General features: G+C 48.1%; 2 protein-coding genes across 2 annotated transcripts; one reads left to right on the top strand and one right to left on the bottom strand.

The window, feature by feature from the left end:
- The first annotated feature begins 3,121 nt into the window (after positions 1-3,121).
- Positions 3,122-6,976, top strand: TPRG1L (tumor protein p63 regulated 1 like). Its single transcript, XM_054292042.1, has 6 exons — positions 3,122-3,325; positions 3,421-3,512; positions 4,088-4,264; positions 4,809-4,962; positions 5,625-5,850; positions 6,056-6,976. Exons 1-5 carry the CDS (start codon positions 3,122-3,124, stop codon positions 5,817-5,819), a joined length of 822 nt encoding a protein of 273 aa, XP_054148017.1. The 3' UTR covers positions 5,820-5,850; positions 6,056-6,976.
- Positions 6,977-7,055: 79 nt separating this feature from the next.
- WRAP73 (WD repeat containing, antisense to TP73) lies at positions 7,056-22,584 on the bottom strand. The gene is made up of 12 exons (XM_054292041.1): positions 22,504-22,584; positions 21,308-21,460; positions 20,674-20,790; positions 14,344-14,416; positions 13,433-13,536; positions 12,537-12,623; positions 11,888-12,022; positions 11,724-11,801; positions 10,373-10,478; positions 9,777-9,902; positions 8,822-9,013; positions 7,056-7,836 (listed from the first exon to the last, which is right to left on the bottom strand). The coding sequence occupies exons 1-12, from the start codon at positions 22,570-22,572 to the stop codon at positions 7,727-7,729; spliced, it is 1,350 nt and encodes a 449-aa protein (XP_054148016.1). The 5' UTR covers positions 22,573-22,584; the 3' UTR covers positions 7,056-7,726.
- Between the last annotated feature and the right edge of the window lie 1,657 nt (positions 22,585-24,241).

Below are 24,241 nucleotides of genomic sequence, written 5' to 3'. Positions count from 1 at the left end.
GGTGCCTCGGGGCTGCTTCTCCTGCACCACCCAAGGCTGTGTGCGGGCACACCAGCACAAATCCCGTTCCCAGAAGCTCAAAAAACATCCCACAGAGATTCAGTCTTCCCCATGCACTCCAACAGATAAAACTGATTGCTTCCCAAGGAAATTCTGCTGGCAGGGACACCTCCAACTGCACGCAGCAGCTGGCACAGCGGGATGGGGAGGAGGAGAGCAGGGATGCTGCACTAAACATCTCAAATAAACCATCCCCAAGGGCCAGCAGGGACCAGAGCAGCAGCTGGGCATCTCTGAGCTGCCCCAGGGCCCTCCAGAGCTCGCTTGGCCTGGGGCAGGTGCTGATTTCCATCAGAGAAGCAGGATAAGAAGGAGGGAGGCTGGGATAGTTTCATGGATATATTTTGTGGCTGAAGGACAACCATTAATCAAGGCTAAAGTCCCCAAGGGCCATGCCCAAAAGCTGCTGGGTCTTGGAAAAAACTGAAGCAGCTGCTCCTTACACCAGAACCCTCCCAAGGTCACAGCAGTGCCATAAATCCTCAAGTAAGAGAAAAGAGCAGGTGAGGGGGGTTAATGCTTCCACTTAGCAGTAAAATATCAGCCAAGCCTAACGGATGGGAAGAAAACATCATTCATTCTTCCTTGATAAGAAAGGCAGCTACATAAAAATGTTTTATAACAACAGAGAGAGCTCCAGGATACAATAAATCCAGGCCTCTCTTTTTCTGTCTGGGATTAAAAAGTTAGAACTTCCTTACAGTAGGAAGCAGGCTGCTCCCAGTTGGATTTCCAGGGATTGCTCCCAGCGGGCAGAGCTGGGAGTCGGGCTCCCTCTCCAGGACACGAGGCCAAGGATGGGATGGATCGGGGCGGCCACAGCTGCCACACTGCCCCAGGTGACAATCCTGGCTGTCACAACTCGCTGCAGGGTCCTGGCACGGCCGCTGTCCCAGCCACAGCCACCCCAGCCAGGCTGCCTGCAGGGAGAAGGGGAAGGTCCAATGGGAAAAGCTGAAATTTGAGGAGTGACCCAGCACAAATTCAGCCCTGCAGTCCTTCTAAAGTCCCTTTAAAGCCCAGAGTGACCCAGCCCAAACTCAGCTCTGCAGTCCTTCTAAAGTCCTTTAAACCCAGGAAAGACCCAGCACAAACTCAGCTCTGCAGTCCTTTTAAAGCCCCTTTAAAGCCACTATTGAGGTTTCCCACCTAAAGAGCCCCATGTGAGCAAGGGCTGTGGAGAGCAGGGGATTCATGGGACACATGTGAAAGGCAGATATCTGAAATCCTACCCTGTCTGTGAAGTCAATTTAGTATGTTTTCAATTTTCTATCATTTCCCAGCTGCCTGCTGAGGATGTCATCCTCTGGCTCCGTGAAAAACAGCCCTGAAAGGGGTCCAAGATATGATACAGCTCCATAAACACTGATGATAATATCTGCAGCCATGCCAGAGACCACAGAAACTGAAGCATTTACGTGCCATTCATTCCCCAGCATTATTTAATCTTTGCTATCAGTGTGCTGGATGTGATATGGGCGCCAGGGCTCTCCATGTACAATCCTGTGCCTATCCCACCCTCCTCTGGTACCTTCCTGAGCTCTGTCCTGATGATATTTAAGGATTTTGCACATCTGACCCACATCAGCTCTGCCTGGCCTCTGTAGACCCACACATCTTGTTCCTTTATGGGTATGTGAGAGTCTTGCCCAGACCACCTGGGCAGAGCAGAGCATAATTTTGGCTGAGCTCAGGGCCTCCCACTGTACATTATGTGATGCATGTGGGTTCTTGTTTTAGCCCTGAAAATCCACAGCAGGGCTGAGACAGGCCACAAACACCTCTGGGTGTGCAACCATGGTGGCACCTGGGACTTCTTACAGCACCAGGTGTGTGGCAGCAATGACACCTGGTACCTGATAGAGCTCTGGACAGGGGATGTGACAGCACCCACCACCTCACACAGCACCAGGTTTGTGATGGTGACAGTACCTGGTGCAGCCCCAGTGTGTGACAGTGATGGCATCTGGTACCTAATCAGCTCTGAGCAAGGGATAATGACAGCACCATAGCAAATGACTTAGCCAGAAAATAATGACTAATGATAAGATAATGACTTAGCCATAGCAAATCTAGGGTTGGTAAATCCTGTGCCAGCCACTGCGGTCATACAGGAGACCTAAATTAACTTTATAACAGCGCAAAGAGAGGTCACATGTTATCCAAGTAGCCAAGATTAAAAAGCAACTAAGCTGTCACAAGCCTAAGATGCCAATAAGGCCTCCCCACCAAAGAAGATCCCAGAACAACCGCTTTGTACAGCCCCGGGTGTGTGACAGCAATGACACTGGGTATCTCATCCAGCTCTGGGCAGGGGATGTGGCAGCACCCACCACCCTGCTGTGTGATGGTGACACCACCTGGCACCTTGTACACCCAGTGTCCGATGGTCACAGCACCTGACACAGCCCTGGCCATGTAACAGTGACGGTACCTGGTACCGAATCAGCTCCGAGCAAGGGATAATGACAGCACCTACTGCTTTGTACGGCCCCGGGTGTGCGATGGGGACGGTCCCAGCAGCCCGAGCTGTGTGACCATGACAACACCCGATACCAGGGCCTCATCCCGCATCCCGCCGGGTCCAGGCCGAGCATCCCGGGCAGGGCTGCGGTGCCGGATCCCGGTCGGGGCTGCAGTGCCGGGTCCAGGCCGAGCATCCCGGCCGGGGCTGCAGTGCCGGGTCCAGGCCGAGCACCCCGGCCGGGGCTGCAGTGCCGGGTCCAGGCCGAGCATCCCGGCCGGGGCTGCAGTGCCGGATCCAGGCCGAGCATCCCGGCCGGGGCTGCAGTGCCGGGTCCAGGCCGAGCATCCCGGCCGGGGCTGCAGTGCCGGATCCAGGCCGAGCATCCCGGCCGGGGCTGCAGTGCCGGGTCCAGGCCGAGCATCCCGGCCGGGGCTGCAGTGCCGGGTCCAGGCCGAGCATCCCGGCCGGGGCTGCAGTGCCGGGTCCAGGTCGGGGCTGCAGTGCCGCCTCCCGGCGCGGCGCGGAGCGAGAGGCGGCTCCGAGCGCTCCGCCCGCGCCGCTCCGCCCCGGAAGGCTCGGAGCGGCCGCCCGGCGATGCTGCAGCTGCGGGACGCGGACGAGTCCGGCCCGGCCGGCGGCCCCGGCAGCCCCGGCAGCCCCGGGGCCGCCACGCTGGTGCCGGGGGGAGCCGGGCCGCCCTTCGAGCCCGCGGCGCCGCCGGCCCGGCAGACGCTGCGGCCGCTCAGTGTGCGCACCGCGGGCCGCGCCGGCCGCCTCCGCCAGTACTTCGTGTTCCGGGTGCGCAACGGGAGCGGCGCGGGGGCGGCCGCGGGCACTGCCCGCCTGCCCTGCCCTGACCGCTGCCCTGTGCTCTCTGCCTTGTCCCCCCGCAGCCCGGAACCATCGAGCAGGCGGTGAGCGAGATCCGCGTGGTCGTGCTGCCCGCAGAGGACGGGGAGGTGCAGAGCGTGTGGCTGCTCACCGAGTGAGTTCCGCGGCCGGATGGGATGGGATTGGGATGGGGAGAGCTTGGCCCCGCGGGGTTGGTCCGGAGCCGCACAGCCCACAGCGCTATTCGGTATTAAATCTGCTGAATATTATTCCATGGTCCAGGCTGGCTGCAGCCGTCATTATTTCATTATTTCTTTATAACCCAGCCCTCCAGATCGCCACCAACACACCCCAGTTAACCCCTTATGAAATCCAGTCCCACAGAGAACCCACTCCAGCCCAGGCTGGCTGTAGCCATCATTATTTCATTATTTCTTTATAACCCAGCCCTTCAGCTCCAGATCAACGCTCCCGAGTTAACCCCTTACAAAATCCAGTCCCACTCCTGCAGTAAAGCACAGGCACAGCTTTAAGAAACTGAGCCAAAGCCCCGTGTGTGCAGCAGGGCACAGACCCTCAGCCCTGCAGATGCCAAGCAAAATGACAGAAAATACAGCGTCACCAAGACTTCAGATTTGTTTTCCTCAGCAATTCTCCTTTCTGCCAAGCTCTGGAGTGTTCCTAGCCATGAGTCAAAACCACTTAAACTCAGCGGTGCTCTCTCCCCAGAATCGATCACTGGAACAACGAGAAGGAGCGCCTTGTCCTCATCACAGACTGGTCCCTCCTGGTCTGCAAGTACAACTTCATCAGCCTGCAGTGCCAGCACGTCACCAGGATTGCCCTCAGTGCTGTGGACACCATCTCCGTGGGGGAGTTTGTGTTCCCACCCAAATCTCTCAACAAGTAAGCAGCCACAGGCACAGGTTATTGGGAACGGATTGAGCTGTCAGCCTGACCACGGGAATGGTGTGAGAATTCCTTTTGTTTGCTTAACTTTGCAAACAACTCCTGAAGCTTTACTAGAACTCCTCAGGGTAGCTGCTGGTTTGCTGGGGTGGTGAGTAGTTGCACTAACAGCAAGTTGCTCAAGGCCTTTCAAGATAAGAGGAGTAGATTTGGGAGCAGAAACTCATCACCATTACATAATGCAGTAAGTAGTAACCTCAGCATGAGTAGAAAGCTGTGAGTGGCAGGACATGGGGGCTGTCACAGGCTGGGAAGGATGGCCAGGGTGTCCCAGGTGCTTCCCCTTCTTGCTCTCAGCTCATAAGAATGTCCCTTTGCACATTCCAGGGCCTGAATTATTGCATTTCTCTCCTTCAGTAAAATTTACTATCACTTCTATTTCAATATAGCTTGTGGTTCCAAGCAGGTCTTTTTCAGACAGAACATTTTTAGTTCACCTTGCTCAAAGGCAAGTTTTACCCTGTTCATTGTGCACTGGCAGGAGGGAAGGCATTGGCATCCGCATCCAGTGGGACAAGCAAAGCCGAGCCTCCTTCATCAACAGGTGGAACCCCTGGTCCACCAATATCCCCTACGTGACCTTCACCGAGCACCCCATGGCTGATGCTGACGAGAAGATCTCCTCCCTGTGCCGGGTAAGGAGCTGCTCCAGGCACCTCATTGAGCTCATAGGATAAACACAACTTCAACACAACACATCAATTAATCAAACACAAGCAGTTACATCACAGGTGGAACTGGGAGTTCTATTTCCCCAGTCTCCAAATTTTGATTTGCAAGGCGGCCCCATCGCCCTCTTTTGCCAGCCACTCATAATTGGATGAAACACAGAGGAAGCCAAAACTTCTGAAGGTGCAGAGTGCTATAAAACCCAAAAGCAAATGGATCCTGGGCTGTTTCTGCTCTTACTTACCTGACAGGGTGATAGACTTTTCATCTGCCAGCTAATTAACAGACAGGTTAATTGCTCACTGAAAACCTTCACTGAGGTGGTTCTCTGTTCTTTTTGTAATTGGTGCTTCCCTCTGAAGGTTTGCCTAAAATTAGAACGCTATTAAGCATAACACATCAGTGAGCAGGGCAGAACCACAGTCAGAAATAAACAGCTGGTCACTGGTAAATCTACCCTGTTTAATTGTCCTGTGTGAAACTACGTGAATCACTGAGGTTAAATATCAGACTGTGACTATCATAGCCCATAGAGCCCTGACAGCTTTGATGCCAATCTTTCACCATTCCCTCTCTGCTTAATAGCTTGTAAAACAATGCCAAAGCAAGGCGATTTCTTTTCTTCCAGCTGGAAAACTTTCAAACCCAGCTGATCCAGGCTGTGAAGAAAGCCCACAAGGAGGGCCCAGTGCCAGGAAGTGCTAATGGGGTGTTGGTGCTGGAGCGGCCCATCCTCATCGAGACCTACCTGGGACTCATGTCCTTCATCAACAACGAGGCCAAGCTGGGCTACTCCATGACAAGAGGCAAAATTGGATTTTAAACCCCCTTGTGTGTCACCTGTTCAAGGGCAAGTGAGTTGGGGAGAGGGTGCTGAGGGCAGAGCACGTGATAAAGTTGCCAGGGAAGGGAAAGGAAAGGAAAAGAAAGGAAAGGGGGACATTGTAGGACAGTCCCAGATTGTTTGGGGAATGCACAGGCTGGATTTGAAGCAAACACAGGGTGGTGCCAGCCTTGTATTTTGTACCTGATTTACAGCCCTCACTGGTCCTTATGCAGGGTGAATGAGCTGTGGTGTGTTCTGTGTCCCAGAGCCTGCTCTTCCCAAGTCCATCAAGTGCCACTGGAACCTGCTGAAACCCCCAGAGCACAGCAGGACCTTGGTGCCACGGCCCTGCTGTATCCCTGTGTACGCTGTCAAATCCTGTCGTGTGCTTGGGACTCCCTTGTGTTGTTTAAGAGGAATTGCTGTTCCAATCACCATGATCTCAGAGCTCTGATTAATGCCTGTTAGGAATTTTCAAAGCTGTCAGTCAGTCTTTAGCAGTATTTGCTAGCTTTTGCTAAAGCTGCCACTGTTCCACCTGCTCAGCAGCAGTTTGTGAACTCAATATGCATTTCTGAGCTTCTTGTAAAAATCCCTTTAAGAACTTACTGGAACTTCCTCTCTACTTCTGTTTCTTTGCTGCAGCCACAGAATAAAGACTGTTGTGAGAGAAGGTTGCCAAAAGCCTCACAAACCCATTTGCCTTCAAAGCTGTTCTTTGTAGAACTGAAAAGGAATTCTATTTTGGTTAGATTGATACTCTTAGCCATTTTTCTTAAATCTACTCTAGTTTGGGCCAGGACTTTTTAATGGAGACAGAGAAAATTTTCAGCACTGTGTGTCAGCCTTGATTCATACATTCCTGCACTGAACCTCTCATCCAGGGATGAAATTCAGGAGAGATTACAGCTGTAATTGCTCAGGAGGTGACTCTAACAAGCTTTTTCCTTGTGCATGACGTTCTCTCCATGCTCTTTCCTCAGAGCTGGATGAACACTGTGCCACAGTGGTTTTGATCTTAATGTAGGTGAGTGTTTGTGAGACTCCTGTTGCAGTCAGTCCTGACTCCAGCTTTCCAAGCTTCTCCATGTGTTTTCTAAGTTACCTGTTCAATTTTCATTAACCTTGCAGTAAAGTTAAAATTTCAACTCTTACTTGGTATTTGTTCTTCATTTTCTGGAGATTGAGGCTGTGAAATCAGGTAACAAAAGAAAAAACATCCACTAAATTCCTAAACAAGAGGTTCCCTCCTTGGAAGGACACAGGGGAAAACAAGGAAGGATTCCAGCTGCTCCTTCCCTGCCAAACCATCCACTCCTGTTGGGCACCAGAGTTGGGACAAAACTCCCATTTCAGTCACCTGTAATTCAGCATCTTGCAGTGTCAAATTGTGATCCCTCTGGCAAAGTTTCCATGTAATAAATCCACAGTGGCCCAAGCACAGTTACCGTCACCCAAAATTATTTGTGTGCAAGTAACAGTTTCCTTGTGCTGGGATAAATCATACATCATCACATCACTGACCACACTGAAACAGACTTTCAAGTGCAGAGGTGCAGGTTTATAGTTTGTAACTATCAAAATATTTATTGGAAATAGAAAATTTAAATAATAGCTATACATTGTATATACACAGAGCTACAGTTTTAGAAAATAAGAGTTCAGAGTTGAAAAAGATCAACTCCCTCAATATTCAGGTTTTCTGTCAATAGACACTCATTCCTTACATTGCACTTGCTACATCACTTCATTCAAATGCAGTCACAATATTTCACACACTGAGCTTGGAGCTCCTTCAAATAAATAACTTATAAATACAAACACTTCAGACTGGGCAACAGGTTTGCACTCCTTTCCTCTTTCTTCCTCAGACTTGGGAGCAGTTTTAATGCATTTTAGTTCTTTTATTTTACCTCTTCTCTTTCCAAGTAGCACACACAGAAGTGGTCCTTGCTCAGGAGCAGCATGGAGTCCCCACTGGAATGCCAGGAGAGAGACACAATCTGGAAATCACCTGCAGGAAAAACCAGTGTGTCAGCAAGCTGGCAGCTCATCCTCCTGCTGGAGGAAAAGGCAGCTGGAATCAGCCACACAAATAAATCCCTGTGACATTTCCTGTGTCTCACTATGAGCTCCTCTTTTCCTGACAGTGAAAACACCCATTTTTAAACAGCTCCAAGAACACACCTGAGCCATTTCCAGGATAACACTCAGATCAATTTATAAATGGAATATTATTTTTCACCAATTTCAGATTCTTTACTTCTTTTCTGTCAGGGTTGGGATTAAATTGTGAGATGGTATTTCTTGTTGGGACTCTGATGTTTGTTAGTTCTTATCTCTGTTACAGTCCCACAAACCCTGAGTTCTACAGCACTTCACTCTTAACAAACTAAAAATGGAGCTGTGTCTCTCCCTACAAGGCCTTTTAAGGATCAACTGTCCAATTAAGATATGACACCTAAATTATTTTTACTTTTAACCCAATAACCAAACACCCGTGCAATGTGAACTTTTTTATCCAATTCCACAAAACCACCCAAACCTGTGGAAGGGAAGGAGGAGAAGGAAGGAGGAAACAAAAAAAAGGAGGAAACAAAAAAAAAAGGAGGAAACAAAAAAAAGGAGGAAACAAAAAAAAAAGGAGGAAACAAAAAAAAGGAGGAAGCAAAAAAAAGGAGGAAGCAAAAAAAAGGAGGAAGCAAAAAAAAGGAGGGGGAAGAGGAGCCTCCACTCTAAAACCTCCATCTTGCTTTATACATATCACTATATTCTAAAACCCGAAACTCTAAGTTTTCCACCCTTTAATATTACACATTTCTATCCAAACTCCACGCCCACAATCCCAGTTCCATCATTCCATTCTGGACGCTTCTCCACAGCCTCAGGTCAAATGCAGCGTTCTCTTGAGGGGAAACTTTTTCCAGCACAGAAAGCCTAAAACTCTCAGCAGCCAAGGCTCCAACAAGTGAGCAGCTGCTGGGAGGTCGTGTGCTCACCTTCCCCAGGCACCTTCACAACCACACAGCCAGCTGGGGACCACAGGTACACTCGGCTGCTGCCCGTGCACACAGCCAGGCGGGGCTGGCAGGGGTCCCACTGGAAGCACTGGATGGTGTACAGCTGCTCCAACACCACTGCCAGCTTCAGCTTCCTGATGTCCCAGATCCACACAGCGTTGGGAATGTTATCTGCAGGGGAAACAGCAATGGTGTGACAGCTGGAGGATAAAAGGATCACATGTGGTTTTTCTAAATGCACAGGAACTAACTCGTACGACACAAATCTTTAGGTACACCCCAGGGTTAGCACCACTTGAGTTTTGCCAAGCAGAGCCTTCAGGAAATATTGCAAAAAAGGTAAAAGTGATCTAGTCCATCTCCCAGTCCTTTCCTGGCTTTTATCACATTTGTCTGTCTGATGGGTTTTGCACCTGACTCAGAGCTTTGGCACCCAGGCACAAACAGCCCCTCAGGACCAAAGGGAAAAATGGAACATTAATTCCATGAGTTTCACTATTCAGGAACTCAGTTTCACTATAGCAAAATAGTTTCAATATTCCTCAATAGTTTCACTATTCAGGAAGTCAGAATTCCTCCTGCTATAGGTTGTGCAAAGTTCTGCCTTTTAAGAGACCCAAGCTGTAAGTGGGAAGATTTGTTTCATTTTCAATACAGTGTGCTCACACAAACTTGAAGAAATATAAAACCTCACAATTTTCATTAAATACAGAGCCAAGGCTGAGTTCATGCCCTGACCAGCAGTTCTGGCAGCTCCCAACAGTTAACACACACTACAAGACAGGCTGGGATTCTTCTGTAGTAACACATCTCACAACAGAGCTGATTTTACAGGGCCATGACTCTTTTTATAGTGCAAAGGATCATTTCTGCTAAGGAAAGCCCCACATGCCCCACATGGTTTCCCCTCTAAGGTAGGGCAGTCGGAACTCACCATTTTTGGTGGCCAGGAAACAATTATCTGCACTGAAGGCCAACATCCCAACTCCCACTTTGGGATTTGCCTTGTCAGCAACTGGTTTGATGTAATTTAAAGAAACTGGCACTTGGCAAATGTCATCTGGAACAGGAAATAAAAGTATTTCACTAAGTGAGCCTGGATGGACAATGCATTTATATCCAACTGTTAAAACCCCTCAGCTCTGAAGTGATAGGACCATATTTTACTCTTCTCCAAGATGTTCCAATCAAAATTTCAATTGTTTTAAGATACTACATCTTCACACAGCCACCCTACTACTATTCCTGCCCTCCTACAGAAAAGGAAAGGCTGGAAATTCAGGCAAGACTGAGATTAAATCAGGAAAATGAAGAGAGCTTAATTTTTCTCCTACCTTCTAACTAGTATTTCAAACACTGTTAACCAAAGGTGATTTACAGTGCCACAAACACTGAGACTGATTTTTACTGCCCTAGAGAACATCCAGAGGATCTGTCCCACCATCCAAGGGGCAGAGTTCACCCACAAGGTTTATTTAAAGACTTCCCAAGGCAAACTCAAGTGTCTGGTTTGAGTAAACTTTGGCTTACATTTACTCTGTGTGCTGAAGAGAGAACTAGCCAATGCTCTTGTTGGAGGGAAAGAAAGTCTCTCTGTGCCAAGAGTTGGGGATTTCTCCACTTCTTTATACACAATCTACAAAGAAACAAGTGAGAGCTCTACAGAAGGGCCTTGGAGAGTTTGAACAGGGGCTGTTACCAAAAACCCACATCCCACTGGCTCATTTGCACATTTAGAACACCTCAGCATCCCCTGGTTCATCAAGAGAGGAAAGGGCTTCAGCAGGCAGATCTGGAATCCAGGCTTCCCAATGAATCATGGGCTATTTGGAACCATGATCAGGAAAAACACTCCAGAGAATAAGCCCCAAGGAGTGCACCTCATTTATTATTTCTGACAGCAAATTAAATCATCCCCATTACAGCAGGAACATGAATCTCATTTTTACAACCCCAAATCTTTCATCTGATTCTGCCACAAACAAAGTGCAGCGCTGCAGAAGGAAAATAGCAAAAGTATTTTAGTGTGCCTGCTGAACACAAGCACCAGGATAAAACACAGCAACTGCAATTCCTGTCTGTGTAGTGGAGATTAACAGAGCTATTTCCATTTGTTTTCCATGACATATTTTACACCTAACTGGAAGTTAAAGCATTTTTCAGCCATGAGAAGCTTTGCTGAGGTGCATTAATGGCTCGTGCCTGGCTTCTGGTTAAGAGGCAGAGCCATGTGAATATTGCAGGCTTACAATCCACACACAAACTCTTCCAGGAGGTCTGTTCAGTCCCTCTGCAATGGCAAACAGCACCACACACTGTTCTCATTACCTCCAGGGATGAGATCAGCTCAGGATTTTGGGAACAGCAGCTCTGCACCTGCTGCCAACAGCCCGGAATCTGTCAGGCCTTGCAGGTACAGGTATAAAGGATAAAAATCAATGCTGACAGATGTTCCAGGAAATGCCCTTTAGGTGAGCTGGATGAGCCTGTCCACACAGGATGGAAAATCTGAACACAATCCAGTTCCAGCACTGTTTAAAGTTAGGAATTGTATAAAGCTGAGACAAATCTCTCCTGTTCAGTTTTCCAGTTTGTATCTGCAATGCAGCCACCACCTACACCCCAAATACACTGGCATGTGACAGGAGCATCTCAGAATCATTACTGCTCAAGAGAGATGACCATAGACACATATTCCATCAATTTTTAAAGGATTCCCCTTTTTTGTTACATGCCCAGCTTGCCATGCAATTTCCCAAGCCCTGGCAGGAAAAAAAAAGAAAAGTCTCCAGAATTAAATGGATTAATGAGCATCTTTCAGATACAAACAGCAGCACCCAAGCTCTGCTAAGGTCTCCATGGATTTGGGATCCTCACTTACAGTCTTTTTGTTGGTAATGACTGCCGGATGCTCAAGCTCTGTGATCTTCTTCCACGTCACATGGTTCAGGATACGCACCTGGCTCAGGAAACGTGGCAAGGGGAGACTGTTAGGGCAAAGTTCTCCAAATTATTTAGATAAAAAAGGCAGGAAACATTTCTCACCTTCTCATCAAAGCTGCCAATGGCCAGGAACTGGCTGCTGGGACTCCAGGCAATTGATTTGATGCCCAGGGGCCACTCGTAGGCACGGTAGGAGGAGAGCAGGCGCCCATCGAGGGAGTAGAGCAGCACCTTGTACTGAAACACAGCACAGCCACCCCAAAATCCAGCAATGCTGCTGAAAACCACAGGCAGGCAAATCATCCTGCCAAACTCTGCCTGCTTATCATGCAAGTTAAATACAAAGGTACAAATGGTCTCTTATCTAGGAGTTAAGAGGCTTCGTTGCTCTCTTTTTGGATGAGTAACTGTAAAATTACTGTGCAGTGCAATGTCAGTAAAGTTGTACAAAACTCTTACACTCTTCCATTATTCTTTCATTATTTCAATAGCAGCTTCTGCAATATTTACAATTTTTTCACAAGATAAATTAGAAATAATTTGCTGTCATTGAAAGGTTAAAGAACAGCCACATCCATTTGCAAGGACACCCATCCCCAACACAAATATAATATTTAACAAAAGCTGGACTCACATCCTTTTATGTTCAAAATAAACATTTTAAACACTAATTATTTCAGTCACTGCTTTATACATGATGGCCAAAGACCAACTTGAGCTCTTCAAGAAAATAATCTGCTTTTCCTCTTACCTCCAGGCACGTGTCCCAGGCTGCCAGCACACAGCCATTGGGAGCCCACTCAATCCCAAACAGATCCTGGGTTTCAGTGTCAAAATGCTGCCCACAAAAGAGAAACCACAAAACCATTTGAAACATGTCAACAAATCCTGTTGCATCTAAGCTGACAGAATGTTCAGCTTTAACCTTTCAAGGCCTACCACAAACACAAAAGAGCTTTTTGTATGCCAGAGTAGCAACAAAAATATTTCCTCTTGTAACACATGCTGCATTCAGTGGATCTTTGATCTCCTCTACAGAACAGCAGAAAGTTTCTATACCTTCAAATGAACAGCATTTCATAAGAGAATTAAATTAATTACACTGAATCAGTCAAAAATCCAGGAAACCTAATTCCTTGTCTTAAAGTAAGAACAGGATCACATAACCCCAGAACAGTGTGAGCTGGAAGGGACCTTCCAGGGACAGCTGGAAGGGACAGGGACAGCTTCCACTATCCCAGGTTGCTCCAAGTTCCATCTTGGAACTTGGGGATGGGGATACCAACCTGGCCTTGGACACTTCCAGGATGGGACAGCCACAGCTTCCACTTCATTAGGGAAGAGCTCTAATGAACATGACAAACATTTAGGGCTATTTCCCAAATTTTTTTTTTCCCCAAATTTTTCCTGTAAACTTCTGGTGAGGCACAGAATTCCCAAATTAATGGTGACACAAATAGACAAGTTCTTAGTGAGGTTTAATTACCCAGATCCAGTCCATGGCCAACGCCACCCTCCATGGACTGATCCCATGTGTGAACAGTTTATACCACATGTCCCAAGCACCAAGCACTTGCTGCTCTCACTGTTTCTCATGGAATAGTGTGCAAAATGTGCAGGGAACTCCAGAGCAGAGGCAGAGCTTACCCTGAGGAGCTGCCAGTTTCTGCACACGAAGATGCTGATGAAATCCTTGCAGTCGCGGCGCTCCGCCACGGCCATGTAGCGCCCGTCCTTGGTGAAAGCCACCCCTGCCACGGCACAGATTAATTAAAACTGGCTTAATTAGAAATCAGACAGCAAGGCAGAAGAGCTGATGAGTCTTCAGCAAGGCACAGTTACTCGCAATTCAAAGCAGAACTAAAAGAGGAGGCAGAATCTCTCCACAGAAGGTCACATTAATCAAGGCGAAGCACAGTGTTACTGATTCGTTGTGTCAGCAATTTTTAAGCTCAGAACGTACAATTTCTCAGGATGCAGAGCTCCAGCGTGCTTCAAAACACATCTAACCACGGACAGTTGTTATATAAACCCAGCAGATTTCAAATAACCACTTCATTTAGCCTGGCTAAATGGATCAGTTATGCAACCATCAGGTCTCCACCAACTCCCAGGCATCGCTCCCCATCCTCCTGGATTTTGCATGGAATACATAATTGTCTTTGCCATCTCTGGGATACAAGCCTTGGGCAGGAAAGTGCTCACCACAGCCATGTGGTCTGACAGCCCTGACACAAGCTTCCCTTTCCAGCCTTTCCATATGCAGGAGATGACAAAAGTCACTTTGGATTAATGTTTTTCATGGTGAGCACATCCAGCATAATTTAATGTCTTAAAGGATCCCTCAGAGGCAAACACAACACAGATGCACATGTGGAGAGCAGGCACATGGATCAGCTGGAATCCTTCACTCAGACACCACAACCTGGCTGCAGGTGCTGCTCCGAAGGGACAGGACCAGACTCTGTTCCCAAAAATGGGGTTTGTCATCACATTAATGTAATTTTCCCTTTCTGCCACATTAAAGGACCATTCCCAGCCAGGTGTGTGATACTTACCTTGCTGGCATGCTTTGGGGTACTTGATGTAAGACACAGACTTGGTGCACAAGGACCACACCGTGATTCGCAGCTGGCACAGAGACAGGGAGCAGATTAAAAAAAAAAAATGTGTAGATTAAAAAAATAATAATAATAATTAACAGGAAAACATCAACCTAATCCAGCAACACAAAGTGGATCATTGAAACTTCTGTGATTAATTAATTCTGCAGCTATTTTGTGTAACACAATGAGCTGGGAAGCAGCTATGAGGAATTCTTTCCCAATTTCTGGCAGTTAGAAGGGAATTTACCCAAATTTGCACAAGTAGTCTAGATGGGGACACAAAATGCATACCACTGATATGAAGAAAACCTCTTCACAAACACTGAAGTTCCTGACATTGGGCAGTAGATTGGGACGATGTTTGTGCTAGAGTCACTGTGCAGTTGGAAAAACAGATTCATCACAGAATCTGGAGGAGAGATTGGGAGTTTCCTGCCTTTATGAATGGATGACAAGTTACAGCCCCTTCAGAACACTGTATCCTATCAAGTAAGAACATTGAACTGTATTTTACAACACTTAGAAACCCTCAGCTTTGATGGCTGATTTGTGTTTTGCTCTTCCCTCCTCAGGCACCCTTACAGAATTACTGAAAAATCCAGACACCCAAAACCTGCTATGCAAAGCAAAAGGCTTTACACTGGTGTTTGGGGGATTTCTGGAGAACTGTGCCTCCACAAGCACCAAGGCAGAGCCAGCCTCCCCACAGCTCCCCAAGGTCACAGCTGCACTGCAGGCTCTGCCCTGCCATCTGCACATTACCCAATTAAAAACAAATACTCCCTCTCCCTTAGCAACGGCAGCGCAGACACAGGGCATTCACCAGGATGGCACGTGAACCTCTGCATTTGGAGCTGGAGCAAGGAATGTTTCCACACTCAGGTTCTGAACTTGTGTTTTCCTGCATTTTACTGCACCAAGGAACAGCTACAGGTAGGACTTTTTCCAGTGAAGCAACTCTATCACAAAGCTTTCCCTGAATTATTGAACACCAAAATTCAATTCTGATCTGATGTAAAACAGCAGCATTGTGCCCATTTGCTCCTCCTCCCACACAGCCCAGCAGTTTGAGGAAGGTTTTCCTACACCTTTCTGCAGGTTTGTCCTCAACACTGCTTTTCCTTCCCTGAAGGACCTGGCACTGCTCAATGGTGACACAGGATGCTGAGGGAGCAGCAGGATGTGCCTCACTGGTAACACTGCAGGCTCTGTGTTGCGACAGAAGTTGGAGGTTTTTCCCCTGCTGACATGATCAGTTTTGGTGGGAAGCAGAATTGAAGGGATTTACAGGGTTCAAACCAAGCTTCAGAGTCCCAATAAACACTGTCTCCCCATCAGAGATCCGTGGAATCCCAAACAGACCCTTCTGCCTTACACATCAGGAAACCTCTGAGATTTGAATAACACAGAAATCTTTCTTCATGGAATCACAGAATGATTTGGGCTGGAAGGGACCTTAAAGCTCATCTTGTCCCACCCCCTGCCATGGACACAGTCACCTTCCAGTAGACCAAGGTGCTCCAAGCTCTGCCCAACCTCACAGGGAAGGATTTCTTCTTAGCATCTCACCTAACCCTGCCCTCTGTCAGTGGCAAGCCATTCCCCTTTGCCCTGTCACTCCAGGCCCTTGGAAAATGTCTCTCTATATCTTTCCTGTAAGGAAGGCCACAATGAGGTTGCCCCAAAGCTTCTCCTCTCCAGGCTGGACAACCCCAGCTCTCCAACAGAGCTGCTCCATCCTTCTGATAACCCTGGGGCCTCTGGGCTCTCTCCAGCAGCTCCAGATCCTTCCTATGCTGGGACCCCAGGGCTGGAGGCAGCTCTGCAGGTGGGGTCTCACCTGGGCAGGGCAGAGGAGGAGAACCTCCTCCTCTAAGTTCAGCAGCTCCTGGAGGAACTCATGAGATGAACATTAATCAACTTTTATTGATTAATGACCCTGGGGCCGCTCACTTCCGGCCACCCAAAGCCAGCGCTGTCAGTCTGCTCCTCAGGCAAGATTTACTTTAAAAATACCAACACAATGCCTCCACACATTCCTCTGCAGCAACTGCAGCACTGAAATGCTGCTGGGGACTATTAATTGCATCCCTAAATGCACTGGCTGCCCTGCCTCCCCTGAGCAAAACACTCAGCACACATTCTCCAGCCACTTAATACAGGCTTAGCAGCTGCAGGCTTCGAATGCTCGGGGCTGGATCACCATTTTTCCTGACAAAGGCATCTGAGTGCTGCTACTCAGCCTCAGGAACAGCTCCCCTGGCCTGCTGGGCATCAAACACTTCCATCCTGGACCACACTGCCTGCTCCAAGCCTCAGGAGGCCAGCACAGGTTTCATGGCACAGTCACACACACAAAAATACACCTGCAAAAAGCCAGACTACAGCTAAAGATGCCTCGAAGTGTCTGAAAAGCAAAAAAGCAAAGCCCTCATCTTCATTCCATCTATCAGCCACAACACATTTTTAATATCTAACAAGATTACAGAATCACAGCCAGGAAGGGACCTGTGAATCATCTTGTTTCTCTATTCACAGATTCATTGAGGTTAGAAAAGACCACGAGGATCATCAAGTCCAATCCAACCTGTGCCTGATCCCCACCTGGTCACCCAGCCCAGAGCAGTGAGTGCCACCTCCAGGGATGGGGACTCCACCACCCATCTCCCTGGGCACACCTGGCCACCTTTTCCATGACACAGTCACCTTCCAATAGACCATTTCTTCTTTTCCATGAAGAAATTCCTCCTGATGTCCAACCTGACCCTCCCCTGGCAGAGCTTGATGCTGTGTCCTCTCATCCTGTCATTCTTTGTTCCAAGGGCTGCAGGCTCAGAGGGAAGCACACAGACACATTCTATAATTCCATTTTAACTTCTCATCCAACTCACACAACTGGATGGTTTGCTCTAGCACTAGGAACATTTAAAACCAAATCATTTTGCTTCCTGAAAGCAGGATCCTTTTCTGTTGTTCCATTTGTGCCCACTCAGACATTCCTACAGAGAAACTCACATTATGTGTTTAATGTATGGATCTCACACCCCCTTCCCTTAATGTTGTGTTTACAACTGAATTGTGACAGAAAGGGAAAACCTTCATATTCCCACCTGGAGCATTCCACAAGCTCATTTAAGTTGCCAACATAAATGAGATGAAGAAGATTAGAAGGATTATGTCACAGCTTGCAGACAGGATCAGGAGCAACAGAAACACCAAACACAGAGGGTGAGAAAAGAAATCAAACGCTTCAAAAATGACAGGAAATTTCCATTGCTGCTTGTTGCCTTTCTCAGGGAATTCAGGGAGAAGGGACAATTGTTTTTATAGAAGGAGAACAGCCCATGGTTAGTTAAGTCTGCAGCAAGCCATTCTCGACTGCTCCTTTTGGGGGATATCTTCTCTTCAGCATAGATTGAGTGGAGTTGCCAAACTCAAATCCTCACAATAATGGTGTCTGAGAAGTTTTCAGCTGTTGTTTTGCAGTGGAAAAAACAAACCAAAAGCAGAAGCATTTTTAAAATAGCCTAAAAACAGCTGAGAAATAAAAAGTATTTAGATGGTAACGTGATAAACAGTGACCAGGACCACGGCCCGATGTTGACAGCTCCAGGCAGGTGTAGGACTGGTGATTTTCAGCAGACAAAAACACACTTTTAAACAACCTACAGCTCAAATGACTGTCAACTCTTGTCCCAGACTTGACTGGGTCACTCAGCCCCCTTACATAGCAGTGTCTGTCAGCACTGGATTTCAGAAGATTATTCAGAGCACATTCCTCGCCAGGAAGCATTTTTCAGCCAACGCAGCCACGCACAGTTACCAAGGATTAGCTGGGCTACACACAGAAACACACACACTTCTCCCTGCTGCTGCAGCCCCAGAGAAGCTCCTCAATGCTTGAGGACTTGACATGGAATGAGACAAAGTACCAAGTATGTGGTTTGTAAGCACAGCTCTTCAGAGAAACACTCCAGAACATCTTCACGCTATTTATCCCAAAATGTGAGGGTCATGAGGAAGCAAAGAATCACAGGATGGCTTGGGCTGGAAGGGACCTTAAAGCTCATCTTATCCCACCCCTGCCATGGGCAGGGATAACTTCCACTAGGCCAGGCTGATCCAAAATCCTGGCTTTGAGCACTTGCAGAAATGTAAAGAAGATCCATTCCTTCAGATCCTTTACCTGCAGCTGTTGGTTAAGCTCTACCTGGTGCCTGTAAATTCTGGCACTGGAAGGAGTCACATGGGGCTCAACACCCTCCACAGGACACACTGAGAATGTAGAGTGGATTTCAGTAGAAGAGGAACACTGACCACAAAGAAATTAGCTTTAATTAGCAAATTAGCTGATGAATTCCAAGTGTCAAGGATGGTGCCAGACTCCTTTTTTAGGTGCCAGTGACAGGACAAGGAGTAATGGCCATAAACTAAAACATGAGTTTTTCACCTCAACATGAGGAAGAATTCCTTTCCATGGAGGGTGGCAGAGCACTGGAACATTTTCCTAGGGAGGGCAGGGAATCTCCCTCTCTGGGGACATTCCAAACCCACCTGCATGCATTTCTGTGTCACCTGCTCCAGGTGACCCTGTCCTGGATGATCTCCAGAGGGCCCTCCCAACTCCAACTACTCTGGGATTCTGTAATGACTTTTCTGAGGCACTGGTAAGTACAGATTGCTAGAAAGAATTTTTTTAAAAACTCAGGGTATTAGAAAGTTCCTTGTGAGCTCTCAGTGGAGTTCACACATTGACCTGAGGAATAACAAGTCGTTACTTGGTGCTGTTTGGAAGTGACCAAAGCCCAGCTGAGCTGACAGGGAACCCCCAAACCCTCCAGAGTATCACAGGATTTGATAAGACATTGATATTAAATATCCTGAGCACTGCCCACATCCATATACCCCCAGACTGTGGATTTAGCAGGGAGGGAGTAAACACAGCTCCAACCACGGCCTGGCCCTGGCAGCTGTCTGACAACAGCTAATTTAGCAGCCTGTTTACAGCTGGAAAGGAAACTTATCCCAACACAGATGCCAACTTGGCAAAGGCTTAATGAAATCCTCTAAGGTCAAACTGAGTTCTGTTGGGAGGCAATAAATCCTCCCTGGTCCACCCCCACATGCACGTGCCACGAGATCTTCTCTGGGAGCCTGACACAGCCCCAGCCTGCAGCTCTGCCTCCTCTGCTGCTGCCTGGCCAGCAGGGACGGCTGCTCTGCCTCCAGGCTGGAATTCTGGGCTTGCTTTTAATTTTTGTTGCTGCTATCAGGGCAATTCTCACCTGGGAATACCAAGGTCTAAACTTATCCCTCCTGTCTAGAGGGATGGGGGCGTGAGTGTACACACACGCAGCAGAGTCCACAGCAATATCCTACCAACAATTTCAGGATATCCTAATATCTTACTAACTAACTTTTGGGGAATTTTGTACTACAGCACATGAATTCCGTGCTAACCAGCGTTATGGCACAAGATCCTGTCACCTAAAACCCTTCCTCGTGTTTGGAAAGAGTAAATACAAAATTTAAGTCTCTCACATGCTGTTCTTGGCTATTTTCTGACCCTTCATTGTTGTACTCAATAACAGCAATCATCAGCTCTAATCCAAAAGGTGGAAAAGTCAGAATCCACAAGCTTTCCAACAAACTGACCATCCACAAACCAATTTGGAGTCTACATTAGTAGCATTCCCCAATATAGGTTTTAATAAGCATTAAAGGTGTTATAATTTTAATTTCACAAGTTCCACCAGCTGTTTGGCTCCTGGAAAAAATATTTCCAGGATATGGATCTAAATCTCTGGATTTAGATCCAGATCCTGGAAAACAACTGGAAAAATATTTCCAGGATCTGGATCTAAATCTCATAGGTCAATAGGTCTGTAAGTTTTAATTTAAAATCACTGAAATGTTTATGGTTTGGGTTTTTAACTAGAAATCCTGGGCTTCTCTCACCATGCAAGCAACATATTGGATTTCCAGGACTGCTGTGATGAGTGCCGTCAAAATCAAAACATTAGGATATGTTCTAAACCACACAATTTTACCTTCAAATTTACGTCTCCATTTTCTACCTACTCACCAGAAGCAAGAGGAAAAAATGTTAGTGGCACAACAAACACCTAACCTGGAATTAACCCGAGTTACACGCAGGAGCACAGAGCTGCATCCCTGCTCTCCACCACCGCTGCAGCTTTAAGGGCTCTGGGTTATTTTAGGAGGCAGAGGGCAGACAGCAACACCTGACACCGAGGGGAGCAAGCCTGCCTGCACACTCACATGGAACTCAGTGGTGTTGAGGATGTGACGCCCGTCCGGACTCCAGCACGAGGCCACCAATCCCGCGGAGCCCTCGTCGATCCTACAGTGCCAGTCCGGCTGCTCCAGGGACCAGACCTGGGGCAGGGAGCAAGCACACAGAGCAGCATCAGCTCAGCCAAAGCTCTGCTCAGCAGGATTCCCTGCAGCTGGCCACAGGCTCCCGCATCGCAGCAACACACAGCCACTCGCAGCCATGAAGGACTGGCGCTGGATCCCGCTGCAAAAGTGAGTCCCGTGCTTCGTGTGCTCGTGGAAATGGCAAATGGTGTGGGGTTGGATTTTTTCTGTGATAAATATACTGAATAGCCAACATTTAAACAGGTTTAGCTCACTCAACAAGCTTGCATGTTATTTATTTCTGTAAGATAATCTCCAATTCTGATTTGTTTCGCTAGATATTTTTATCCGAAATACTCTTTTTCAAACTAAGATTTTTTTCGTGGCTTTCAAAATCCTGGCTATCCTCAAACTGTGTTACCAATAACATCGGGTACTTCAGCAAGGCCTCACACTAGTGCTGGCTGTTAAGCTCTCACTCACATCACACCCAAACCCCAGCAGGACACACGCCCTGTGCTCCTTTCATGCTCACCTGGACAAGGCCCCGCTTGTACATGGCACACAGGATGAACTGCGAGTCCGAGGACCACTCGATGTACTGGATCTGATCCGCGCAGGTGTAGAGGTGCAGGATCTGCAGGGTGCTGGCATCCCGAACCACCAAGCGGTGCTGCACACACGAGGCCTGGGGGGCACAGGGACAGGGCTGGGCTGGGGCAGGATCCTGCATGGAGCACCAGGACTGTCCCTGCCAGGCTCGCTGTGATGCCAGGTTTAGCTCAGAGAGCATCAATGTTGTGTTTAAAAAAATAAAAATCCTCCCTGTGGGTGGTGAGCCACTGGCACAGGGTGCCCAGAGAAGCTGTGGTTGCCCCATCCCTGCAAGTGTCCAAGGTCAGGCTGGACAGGGCTTGGAGCAACCTGAGATAGTGGAAGATGTCCCTGAGTGGGACTAGATGAGCTTTAAAGTTCCCTGCACTCCAAACCAGTCTAGGATTCTGTATTCTGTTCTATTCTGTTGCACTGAGCTCCACTGCAAACTACAGTGAGAACTAACCAGGGGGAAAAGGGGGTTTTAGAGTAGTAAACAGAATCCTCAATTTCATCATTGCTGGGTAAGTAACTCCAGTTTTTAAAAAATTACTTTCTGTCTGATAACTTATTTTATTTCATAGAATGGCTTAGTGGTTTGGGTTGGGAGGGACCTTAAAGCTCATCCAGGGACACCTCCCACTGTCCCAGGCTGCTCCCAGCCCTGTCCAACCCAGCCTTGGACACTTCCAGGGATCCAGGGGCATCCACACCTTCTCTGGGCACCCTGTGCCAGGGCCTCCCCACCCTCACAGAGAATTCCTTCCCAATATCCCATCTAACCCTGCCCTTTGGCAGTTTGAAGCTGTTCTTCCTCCTCCAGCCTCTCCAAACCGTTGTTAAAGTCCTCTCCATCTTCCCTGTAGGCTCCCTTCAGGTACTACAAAATTTAAAGTACTCATTCATTTAACTGATTACGGTTAATTAAACCTAACTCATGTCTCCGGTGTTGACCCTTCGTGCCTCAAAGCCTCTCGGCAGCAGCCTCTGAGCTCAGGCCCGCCGGCTCCGGGGCTCCATCGCTGCCCCGCAGCGTCCGCCCTCAGCCCGGCGGGCCCCGCGCAGCGGCCGCTCGGGGGCCGCGCCAACCGCCCCGTCCCGGGCCGCACGGCCCCGCCGAGCGCGGCCAGCACTCACCAGGCATTTCCCGTCGGGGGAGAAGCGGCTCAGGAGCCCCGAGAGCTTGAAGAGCTCCGAGAAGTTCATGGCGGGCGCGGCGCCGCCGGGATTCGAACCCGCCGCGCTCCGCCCGCCCCGCTCCGCTCCGCCGGGGCCCGCCGGAAGGGGCGGGGCCGCGCTGGAGGGGCCGCCGCGGGGCACGCCGGGAGTTGTGGTCCCCGCGCCGGCCCGGCAGGGGGCGCCCGGCGGCGGGAAGCGCGCGGGAAAGGCGCGCGCGAGCCCTATTGGTATGCAAATGAGCCGCTAATGAGCCGCGTAATGACGCCGTTAATGAGCTGAGGGGCGCGCCCCCCCTCACACTCCATATCCTCAGGGAACCCTCCCTTATCTGCCGCGTTTCCGCGGGCAACGTCCCGCGCATGGAATAGCCCTGACTAATTAACCGGCCCTTCTGGCTAATTAATCAGCCCTTCGGGCTAATCACTACCGCCGGCTAATTACCGACAGCAATAGGAGCACAGGTGGGATGTCCCGCCAGATTTCCTGGAGAGGACAGAGGAACTAATAATTGGAATAGAGATACCCCCGCAAAAAGGATGTGAGCTGACTGGAATCAATCAATCAATTAATAAATAAATAAGTATGGAGGGGACAGAGGAACTAATAATTGGAATAGAGATACCGCAGCAAAAAGGGTGTGAACTGACTGGAATCAATCAATCAATCAATTAATAAATAAATATAGGCACACCAGGGGAGGGGCAGATCCCAGATAACCCCAGTTGTGGGTTTCTCTAGGTCTGGATTGAAGGGATTTGAGATGATATTTCATGCTCGGACTCAGGTGTTTATGATTTCTTATCAGTAAAACAGTCTCACTACTGTGAGCTCTGCAGCTTTCCATTAGAAGGCACAAAATGGCCAAAAATTTCTTGGTACAAAGTATTTTAAAACTAGACTAACCAATTAAGAGCTGACACCTGGATTGTTTTCCATTTTAACCCAATAACTGATCCCAATGGGGACTTTTCTGCCCAATTACAAAATGCCACCCAAACCCATGAAGAAGGAGGAAGAAGAAGGGTGAAGAAGAAACCCAGGACAACACCCTGTGCCCTCCATCTTGCTTTTGAAAAACGCCAATCACTTCTTTTTAAAATTTTAAAATTTTAATAGTAATAAAATGGTTATAAAAGCAGTAATACAATTAGAATAATGATAGTTTGGACAAATTGAATTAGGACAATATGAGACAACAAATACAAAGAATTAGGGACAGTCCAGGTACCTCTTTCTGGGCAAAATAAGCCTGGATAAGGACACCCGTTAACAAAGGATTAACCCTCAAAAACTATAGCTTGTTGTATATTCATACACCTCATTAGTGATGCATAAATTCCATTCAAACACAGGATTCTGTCTGGGCAGTGTCAGCTTCTTCCTCTGAATCCTAGCGGTGCCATCAAGGGGGGAAGAAGTTCGTTCCTTTTGATAAGAGAGCAGGAAATTCTCTTTCTCTGAAAGATTCATTCTGCTCTGCGGTGCCCTGACTTTGAGAACGTTTCCTAAATTCCAGAATAGACTAGAATCCACAAAAATGTGAAATTACAGACAGTAGTGTAGGTGCATCACTTGGTGAGAAATTGAGGTTTTGGGGTTTTTAGTATGTTGTGGATGGGAGCAATGTGAAAAATGCGTGTATTTTATGATTGGCTTTTCGCAAATACTAAAGTGAATATTACATGTGTTGTGTTAG

The sequence above is a fragment of the Melozone crissalis genome, unplaced genomic scaffold, assembly GCF_028551555.1.
Source record: "Melozone crissalis strain CALT ecotype California unplaced genomic scaffold, PUWL_Pcris_2 ptg000107l_1, whole genome shotgun sequence".
Lineage (NCBI taxonomy): Eukaryota > Metazoa > Chordata > Aves > Passeriformes > Passerellidae > Melozone > Melozone crissalis.
The sequence above is the reverse complement of the archived record's forward strand: the minus strand, read 5'-3'. Positions and strand labels throughout refer to the sequence as shown.